The sequence below is a fragment of the Acyrthosiphon pisum genome, chromosome A1 (genome assembly GCF_005508785.2).
Source record: "Acyrthosiphon pisum isolate AL4f chromosome A1, pea_aphid_22Mar2018_4r6ur, whole genome shotgun sequence".
Lineage (NCBI taxonomy): Eukaryota > Metazoa > Arthropoda > Insecta > Hemiptera > Aphididae > Acyrthosiphon > Acyrthosiphon pisum.
The window spans coordinates 110,686,155-110,697,392 of NC_042494.1; the positions used below are offsets into that span (position 1 = coordinate 110,686,155).

The window sequence follows — 11,238 nt, forward strand, 5'->3', positions numbered from 1 at the left end:
ACTCAATCGGCAGTTGTATCGATCACCGTCGTCTTCGCGTGGCTATGATAATAGTAATACCTACGTAAAAGCAATGTAATACGCTTCGTAACATTATTTTATATCAAACAAATAACAATATTACGATTAGTATCGAACTAAATTGTTGACGTTATTATTAATAGTTAGTTAGATTTCGTCGCAGTTTTTAAACTATAATTTTCTCGATATTTGTTTCGATTAAATATGTAGTAGAAGCATTTTACAGCCCTGCAGGGTAAAAATTCCTAATCAAAATTCCGAAAGTATATCGCGATTCGGGATTAAGTAACTCACGACATATTTTAGTTGTTCATATTATTTTATTCGATCGGATAAAATTCTGTTATCCAAAAATGTCGGAAGACAGTGCAATATAATGTGAATCTCCGGGGCTTATACTGCAGTTGCGATTACGAACCCGAAGTCGGATACAATATTATTGGCAACTAAATCGTGAAGTTTGATTGATATATTTTGCAAAGCGTCTGGGTACGTAAATAAGCCGTTATTTGTACCTACGATAGTAATATAATAATAATAATAGCCGTACGCGTAAACGTATATGAAAGTTTATATTAAACGAATTGGTAACGTTATATAGACTAGCTAGACGCAAACACGATTAGGAATTCACATCACGTAGTGAACTTTGGGATCTCCAGTCGAGTCGTGGTTCTGAAATGTTATTTTTTTTTTCTTTCCACTCCAATGTGTTTTGACATGTTATTAATAATACTATATACATATTATTATTATTTCACTGCACATGCGACCTGCTTCTTCAATTATAATATTTGTGTTTACATTTCAAAACACTTTGTGACATAAATATTATTTGTATAACATTAATTTAGTCACAAACTTTTAGTGGCATATAAAATAGAGAGATATAGGATGGGATTTCACTTTAATATTGGATATATTATTTTTAATATCTACGCAAATAAGATAATGTATGCCTTCACATAATATTATGTTACATTGTTACAGCAAACATTATATTGTACGGTATAACGGTTAAAAATATGCAGTTAATTAAAAACATTTAATAATATGTAGTACCACAACACTAATACATAATAATAATATTATATTTATTGTCCAAAAATGTTTGGTTTTATAATTAATTATTTCATGGTGGTACTGCAGGTTATAAACGTCCTAGCATTTATTTCTATTGATTTAACTATTTCATTCGTAATCGTCGTGTATTTTAATGTTTATTACCAAAAGTTAATAACATAAATAAAACAAAATACAAATAATTATCTGTAAAATTTAAACTGCTATACATCTAGGTTCTATAATTGAATAGTCGAAACAAAATGATAGTAATAATAATGTAGGTTGGTACCTAATTTAAAGCATCGCTGGTAATGTACATAATATAATACTTTATAGTATAAAGATAATTTAATTTTTGAACAAAGGTATTATAAATGTACACGACGTAATTGCTAAACTATTTATACAGATAGGCTGTGTTTGCGAAAAAATAAAAATAAACCTATGGAATTTAATTTCTAACGTAATATTTTTTTTTTCGAGAAAATAAACAGTATACTTCTCATTGTAAAGAATGTCATTAAATGTATAAAAAAAAAAATTACTATTGTGTCTCATGTGCATAGGTATTTATTTAATCAAAATGTTCAAAAATAATTCAAATCATCTAAACAAGAATATTGTGCTTAATTAATTATGCGTGGTTCCAAATAACTACATATAAATTAAGCAAATATGCATTAACTAAATCAAACGGGAGTATATCCTACCTAAATATAATTCTATTACCTTGCATTTTAAAATAATTCTCAAATAAGTAAATATAATTAATAATTAAATTAGCGAGTTTGATAAATATATTTGTTTATAATTAAATGTAAAATGTATATTATATTATTAATTCAGTAGCCTACTTAATCTTTTTGGATCAAAAGTGGCGAAATATAAGATAAACTTTGTGACACTATAGTGTAATTCTTGTTTAAAACTGTTAAACTATTCTTGTCCAAAACTTCATAATTCCACATGCATATATATATATATATATATAAATCACAAAATATATAATCATAAATCATAACGGCCGGATAAAAGGTCTCTAGAATTGATAATATTATTATAACATAAAACAGTTATTATATAAAACAGTTTGTTTCTAATGTAAAACTGAATTAAAATAATTAATTACCGTCTCATTTCGGTGAGTTTCTAATTGTTTTAATTGCCTCGACGCATTATTCGGTGTGAGCCATTGCTATGTTGTTTTCGCTGACAGTAACGCCTAGTCAGCGAATAAAAGCCTAAAGTTGGCAACTACACATAATCACAAAATGTTTGACACAAACATTTCTTCTACACGAATGTCAGTCAAATTAATTTTCCTATTAAAAATAATACCGATTTCCCGATGATTCGACAATATTTCGAATGGCAAAAAGACATTTTGTCAGACCCCTTTCCGCCGCTGAAGAATATCGAGAGGGTATTACGAAATATATGGTATCCGTCAAGATCGAAGGAACTGCAGGCGGAATAAATCCTATTATTTGTAGACCGATATAAGTAATCCGACATGGCAGCCCAGGATCACTCATTGTCTTCCCAATCTCCCACCATTTAATGACGTATCGTATATTCTTTTTTTTATTCTACTTTTTATTTATCTATATCCTCATATATAGGTAACCACGCACACACCGAATACGTTAGCTTGCTAAAATCTGTCTGTATCACAATGTAACCACCGGTCACCGGGTACTGGGTTAGGGTCGAATCCAATCGATATAGCAATATAAATATATAATATATAATATGCATATTATATTTATATAGTGTCTCTCCTCCGTTTATCCATCAATGTATACACGGGTTTCCTGCCTACCATGTTCCAAAGGCCGAAATCAATAAACTGAACAAACTGATATAGTTTGTTCTGTAGACTATTTAGGTACCTACAAGAATATTGTAAAATAATAAAATATTCTATCAGAAATTAAACTAATTAAACTATTTAAATTATTAAATGTTAATACGTTTATTAGTTAATTAAACTACAGTAGTAAATGATACATAAAAATGATAAAAATATTGATAAATGACTTGTAGGTACCGAATACGTGCGTATATAATATAATATAGCATATTGTAAAGTATATTTTACACATATACATATACATAAAGTATATTGTTATAATAGGTAATATAAATTAGTTTTACAAAAATACTAGTTATAAAAACTATGCAGTAACACGTGAAAATAAATATTAAATGAAAAATTACAGTAATACGATATACTAATACAAACAATTCAAAAAACATTGGAAATTAAACAAATGTAAAAGTACAAAAAAATAAATATAATATTAGTAAGGAATATCTAGTCTAAAACAAAACAAAAAAAAAACATTAGTAATTATAATAAAATTATACACATTTTAAATTATACATGTCAGTTACAACTTACAAACATATTAAATGAAAAATAAATGTATTTGTTTATGAGTGAAAATGTTAAAATAATATAAGTAATACATACACAAAAATACAAAAAAAACAACTTGAATTGTTGATGTAAAAATATGAATGAAAAGAAAATTAATTTAAAAAAACATACACAACGTCATGGGCGGGAGACTCGTTTATAGACTCACACTGGTGATTTATGTGCATTTCCGACGATAGGATCTTCGATGGAACAATTTCCAATATTCTGAGTCCTTATAACACATGCACCAGAACTTTTTCACTTAACTCCTTATCAGTTTAAAATTGTAGTATCCTTTTTATTATCTGACAATCTCCCTGTTTTGCGCTGTGAAAGTATTCCCATTTTGTCGATTTGTACTTCGTTCGCCGTTTACGGAGACCGCCTCTACAACCACAGTAGCAAGATTTTCTGATAGCGCTCAGGATCCACCTCCCCCGATTACTACCTGCCTCATCGATATCTACCAAGTTAATATCCTCCTCGTCCGATGGCCATATTTGTAATTTACTCCTGGTTCAAAGGTCAGGATTTCTTCTCGTACAATGGCCACATTAGCTACTAGGATTTGAATCAGATGTGGTCATTAGACTTGAAAGGTGGAAGCAGTGACAAAACTTCCGTTCCTTTTTGGCTTTGAGAAGGCCGATGCCGAGTGCCAGCAGAAAGTTGTACTGCTGCGACCATACTGCTGGAACTACAGTTATTCATTTTTTAGTCACATCATCCAAAACTGGTTTTGCATTAGAAAAACTCCCACGAACCTACATATCATTGATTTTCTCCTGTTATTTTAAAAAAAAAAACTGTGCATTTTTTATTTTCCCGCAATTTACCAACTAGATCCATTTTACTACCAGAATTTTCTGATTTTACCCTCAGTAATTTGTATTGCTTGAAAAGTTGATGACAGAAAAAGAAAATAACAAACACACATAAATGTAAAACCAATACTCTAATCGTCCCCTCAGAATCCACAATTATTGTTTAATTGTACGAATCATTAAACATAATATTTATGAACAATTAACCTAATTATTCGAACAGTATATGAATAGAATAATTAAAAAGGTTATTTAGTGTATTTAAAGTAGACTTAAAAATTACAAATTGTATACATTTTCATGTAATGTTTGACATATTTGAAATATAATTACCTACAATTTTTTTTTTTTAAACCTTTAGTAAATGGATACACGGATAGATACAATATTCACCGTAAAAACTTTTTTTTCATACCATAAAGTTAAATAATAAACCATTCCATCCACTCTAGTAAATGTAATTTAATTTAATCTAAGCTATCATTTTTCCTTTTTTAATTTGTAATTTGCATAAAGCCTCTTATTTTATCTTACATTTTTAATAACTTTGCTCTGTTCTGGTTAAGTTATAAACAAATTAAAATAATATACAATAATTATTAAAATTGTGTATTTTAGTAATTAAGTGTATCGTGGAATTGTATTACTACAGAGGAAATTAACTGTAAATAACCAAATTTGTTTTAATTAAGGTAAAAATTAACTATATCAGTTATTCAGTATAAAACAAAAACAAGGACCTTAGACATGAACTAACAATTACAAAATACTGTTTAAACGAAATAAATAACAAAAATGTTAATTTTTTATTCATTTTGAAAATGTTATGTTGCAAAAGAAAAAAAGTTAATAATGTTAACTCGTAATAAATCAACTAATATATTATGCTCTTTTGTATTTTTATTTTGCATAAGATGCCAGGCTTTTTGGGAATTGCATTACTTATTTAATTTATGTGTACAAGTTCAAGAAAAACATACTTATATTCCTTTATTTTATTACAGACAATTACTAGCACCGAATTTAGCACAGAAACATTTTTTACCTCATGGAGCTGAACAGGTTTCCAAACAAGTACGTATAAACTGTTAGTTTTATTTATAAATTGCACTCCATGAATCTTAATTAAAATGACTGTACTCAGTTTGTCGTAAAATGTTTTTAAGGCTGATTAAAATTATTTTCGACATAATTTAATTATGTTTGATGCTACGGAGCGGCTTTTAAATAAAAGGAATGACGTAAACGAGATACGGATGGTGAAAAAATATCTTATATTTTCAATGAAAAATAATTGCTTTCAATTATTCCTCGAAATATGGAACAAAATAAAAAATAAAAAAACAATCTAATTTTAAACATATCATAAATCAAATTCTCACCTTTTTACATAAGCTGTTGAATTCTTTTTTAATCAGTCATTTTTAATATTATTTGGTATAAACTTCAAACGTGAGCTCTGTGTTTTGTTTTGAATTCAACAAAAAAAAGTTATATCACTATCTTACAATTTTTTTTGAAGTTCATAAGTTCTTAAAAATAAAAATATTAAATCAAGAATCACATCAAAGTATTTATTTTAATTATCTTACGACAAAAAAAAATACACACTTTTGATATTATATTAATATGTGTGTGCGTTTTGTTTAAGGAAATTGAACATTGTTACTATCACGGGACTGTTAAGGATATTCCTGGTGCCACAGCTGCGTTTCATACATGCAATGGAGTAGCCGGAGTCATACACATTGGCAACGAAACGTTTATTATTCATCCATTTTACGGTGGAGACTTGTCGGTCAGTATAACGAAAGAAATTAATTCTATAAAATGCGCAAGGTTATAAAATGTTAATTATTTTATCTGTTCATAAACAATAATTATTATAATACTATGATAAACGAAAAGGATATTTATCAATGGTATCGATAAAAATATGTGTTCAAATTTATTTTAGAAATTTTGAAATAAAATTTACCTTACACGAAACCTTTTGAACATGCACCTTATTTTGAATAACATACATAAATAAATATATTTTTGTACAAACTCTATTTTATTTAATATTGAGTATTATATTATTTTTTAAATAATTATTAAGTTATAAAGAATTGTTTATTTAGTAAATATAAATAACGACAATCGAGTCAATAACTTATATTTATCTATTAACAGTAGGTATAAAAATAAAATAAAAAAACATAATCGTTTCTATAAAATTATTATTAGAATTTGAAATTTGTAACACGGGGTGTTAGTTAGGCAATTTGTCAACAGTTATGCGCTTATGTACAATATTATTTTAGAACTAACCAAAAATATTGTAATATTATCCAATGTGAAATGAGTATAATGATAATTAATGATAATATACCATATTTGATATTATTATTACCGGGTCGCATAAAAAATTGATTAACCTAACGATTCACTAAAATTTAAAGGACCAATCATGGGCCACTAAATCAGGTTTAAGGGACCAATACCTGTTCACTATTGACCGTTAAAATATATTTAGTGATTGTTTATGCAACCCCAGCTTAAAATTCATATAACATTATATATACAATATATTATTTATATCACAATCGAACGAGAGACTCTCTCAACTAACTGTCCACGTTAGTGTGAAATAGATACAGCACTTCATAAGAAAAATGAACGTGCCAGGTGATAACTGCAAATTCCAGAATCATGAAATGTTTTGCTTTTAGAAAGTGGCCTCGGTATTACTATCTTTTTTTCCCGGAGGAAATCTGTAGACCATTGTACTCGTAGAATACCCAATGTCATTAATCATGGCTACTGACAGTCCCCGTGGGAAGAAAACATTCCAGAGTCGACATGTATATCATATAAATATATATATATATATTTTTTTTTTGCGGTACATGTATGTTAAATAAATGAATAAATAGATCATGCCAACAGACTGTAAACTTTTCGGTCTACTACAGTAATACGTAAATTAGAATAGCCACCTGATCTAAATAATCTCAATATTTCGTTGTAATAAGTTTAATGCCTCAAAATAGTTTAATTTATGGTTTGTTAAATAAATAATATTATTTTTTCATACTTGGCCGGTATAATTAAATTTATAATGCAAATTAGTCCGAATTTTCAGAAGGTTTGCTGTTGTTGAGTGATGAACTTCCCTATCCATTTGTTTAATTTTCAAAAATTAATAATTTAATAATAATTTCAAACGTCTAAAAATAATTAAATCCAGTGAACTTCGTATTTTTGTCAATGTTTATGAAAAATTTAACCGACGTTTGTTCATTAACGGTGTAATATATATTTTTCTCATAAAATATAATAATTTTGACTTCTCACTAGCAGTTTTGTGTAGAAGTAATTATAGATGATTAAACTAAACTTTATTTTAAAAATAACAGTATATCGGGGCTGTGCGTTTTTACCAAACATTTTCTGTGGTTCAAATTATTACCTACTTTTTTTCTGAATTGATAGAAGATTAGAAACATATATATAGGTAGGCCATAAACGATTATTCAACGTGCTATAAACACAGAAATCGAAATGGGCCCCCCGGGGATCGTTTGAAATGCACTTCATATGGACACAACGGTGACATAGGCTGCAAAAGAAGTTTTTGACAGTTCCAATTTTAGCGCTACAAACGTGGCAGGGGGAAAACAGAAACCTCAAAATAAAATCACTCTAGCGTAACCTAAACGCCAATATATGAACCCCATTTCTTTTTGAGTACGCCCCCGTCAAAACGTGCGAGTTAGTCAAAAACACGAACGCACGTTCAGCGGATTCCGGGGGAAAAGGAGACGAGTAAAAAAAAAACAAAAAAAAATACAAAAAGTTCTCGTTAGATCGAATTTTTTAGACTTTCGAAAATCATTCGTACGCGGCATTACGAAAAACGAAATCGTCATGATTATCAGAGTAATGAATATTATTAATAACGTTGACGTTTACGGTTACCAGAAACATCCTCATGTGATATTTGAGGCCCGGGACAAGGCTAAACGCGGATGTGCCAACGACTTGCGGTCGGATAGGAAAAACAAATACACCAACGGTTTTACCGGCGGACGGTTCCGGAAAAAGCGACGACTAAAACGGGACGTCAGAGAAGTGACCAAGTACATAGAGACCGCTCTCGTGTTGGACAAGGCTATGGTAAATTATATTATTACGATTGCGTTTTAACAGTCATCAGTAAAAAATATTCTTAAAAAAAAAAAAAAACATTTTTAACGACATTATAATATTGTTCAGTTTGAAATGAGAAATGGCAGCTCCAGATCTGAAGTAATCACCGACGCCATTCAAATCGCAAACATAGCTGATTTAGTGAGTACCTATCTGTCGTAATTATACGAGTTTTATGATTTGTAATACACTGTTATTCCTTTATACGTATAGATTTGTATATAATATTATTATTCGTATAATATACGCGTATGATTATCACAATATTTCTGAACATTTTCATAATTTTTGACTCAACATTTTTTGTACATTCGAGTGTGGGGGGGGGGGTTATTTCTCCTCAGAAAATTGTGTTAATATCTAACGATTGCTTGTTTATTGTTTCTATCCACACAGTATTTCCGAACGATAAACACCCGAGTGTCGGTAGTCTATATTGAAACGTGGCAAGGTGCCAACCAGGCACTAATTGATAAAAACAAAGAAATTAGCACTGCATTGCTCAATTTTAACGAATACTCGTCACATGCACTATTCAACATTGGTAAAGACACTGCTCAACTACTAACGTGAGTACATAATAATATTGTCTTTGTTTTTAACGCGAAAATGGCGAAATTATATAAAATGTATTTGTCGGAATTCGTTATGCAAATAATGAAATAACAATATAACATTAGGTACTTAATAAATATTTGCACGACGTATTGCTCAATTCATACTGTGTTCAAAAAGGGAAATAAATACATCATACGCATGAGAAACGTTCACAAATTATTTTTTTATTCTCTCATTTGTTTTATTTAGGTTGTGATTTTTATGATTATTATTGTTATTTTACTTAACATGGTGTATGAACATAATACAAAAATCAATTTTTTTTTGTTGTTGTTGTCTTTTACCACGCATGGATTAAGGCTTAGGCAATCTCTGCCGTCAAAACCTAAGCCATCTTCAATTTGCTTTTATATCTATTCACACTTTCTATAAAACTTCTCTTTCGATTTTCTCTTCCCGTTCCCATCAATCAAAACTGGTAGCGTCCACCGTTGCCACCCTTCCGCACACCACTTGAATATTCTTTCCCGCGACACTCATCCATCACTAAATGAAACGCACTATTATCACTGCAATCGTGTCCTTCATAGAATTCGTACTTCACATTTGCAATTTTTTTCCCTTCATATATCATCTTCATCAAAATATGCAAAACACTTCATATCCATATATTTCATTCTAAGGGCGTCCTCCAAACGTGTCGAACAAATCGTATTCATATATGACTGAGCACTGATTACAAATGTACAAACATAACGCAATGGACAATGATAATTAATATACCTACAATTTGTTTTGATTTTATTTGTTAGACAATGAAGAATAAAAACTGATATATTTTACTTAAAACAAAAATACTAATAGTTTTTATAAAACCACAAAATATATTACTAGAATTTAAATTTTATGATTTTGAGTATTACATAATAATACATTTTTCCCGATTCATTACAATAAGTAAATTACTATAATATTGTTTTATATAATATATTGTAACAATTATAGAAAGTGTGAAACGGTAATACTGTCACATTAAGTGTAGTTCGCATTTTCATTATGATAAAATTAAGTAGAAAAACTACAGAATCGCGTTATATTGCCGAAATTACAAAGTACTTATGTTAGTATGTAGTATTGTAGTTAGTAGCAAAATAAACGATCTGTTACATAGGTAGTGTAAAATACATGAGACACTTTGAAAGTTTTGACCACTTACATACAGATTTACACTACGCATGCTATTTTCTAACACTATAACAGTTTTAACAATCACCAAAATCCTTTAACAAAGTTATAAAACTTTTTTTTTCTACTGCTGCAATACGAAAATAATGTATTTGTTTGAAATTTATAGACCATTTTATGTGTTATCTGTGTAGTGTAGCGCCTATTGATAAAATAATAGACTTAAATCGACGGCATAGATTTCTTCATTAAACATTAACAGCAGTAAACGATTACTTTTAGATTGCTTGTAAACTAATTGAAACAATTTTACGTTTCACTTAACTTCTATATAATATACGACTAATAAACACGTTACTGATTTAAATCTATACCTATACACGCACATAATATCGATACCACGTGAAACCGTTTGGTATTTTATAATGGCGACGATATTTATATTCTCGATAAAACGAACTAACACATCGTTTCCTACAAATCTCTGACTCCTCAAAATATAGTAATATTTTGCGTGCAGTTGATTCGATTTGGTTTGGTATTTAGCCTGCACAACATGTCTTGACGTATATCAATAATTGCGTTTCGTTGTGACACCGTTAGATTATAATACAAGATTGTTATTATTGCGTGCAAACTTGTATCGTTGGTGTGACGAAATCCTTTTTGCTAATTTCCAGTGGAGAATATTTTGTGGGTGGCGAGACGGGGATGGCTATCCATGGGACCGTGTGCACAGCAAAGTCCGTGGGCATCAGCGTGGATGTGAATGCCTACGAACCGCACATCATAGCTGGTTCGATGGCACACATGATCGGACACAACGTGGGAATGGGCCACGATGACAAGAGTAAGTGATGCGTACAATGTGTTCAAACTTACTCACTTACTTACTTACTTATTTATGATGTGCTTAAAAGTTAAAACACATCGCCGAGCCTGGTGAAATAAATCCCCGCGCAGGAT

At 29.6% G+C, this 11,238-nt stretch overlaps 1 protein-coding gene across 3 annotated transcripts in view; it reads left to right on the top strand.

Annotated features, from left to right (window-relative positions):
• The window catches only part of LOC100163277 (disintegrin and metalloproteinase domain-containing protein 11), a 164,535-nt gene that overhangs the window by 80,105 nt on the left and 73,192 nt on the right, over window positions 1–11,238 (top strand). For all 3 annotated transcript variants that reach the window (XM_029488038.1, XM_029488037.1, XM_029488039.1), the window contains exons 5-10: window positions 5,340–5,409; window positions 5,987–6,133; window positions 8,302–8,496; window positions 8,596–8,670; window positions 8,926–9,098; window positions 10,953–11,122. In XM_029488038.1, coding sequence (XP_029343898.1) covers window positions 5,340–5,409; window positions 5,987–6,133; window positions 8,302–8,496; window positions 8,596–8,670; window positions 8,926–9,098; window positions 10,953–11,122 — 830 coding nt within the window. The remainder of the gene's footprint in view (window positions 1–5,339; window positions 5,410–5,986; window positions 6,134–8,301; window positions 8,497–8,595; window positions 8,671–8,925; window positions 9,099–10,952; window positions 11,123–11,238) is intronic.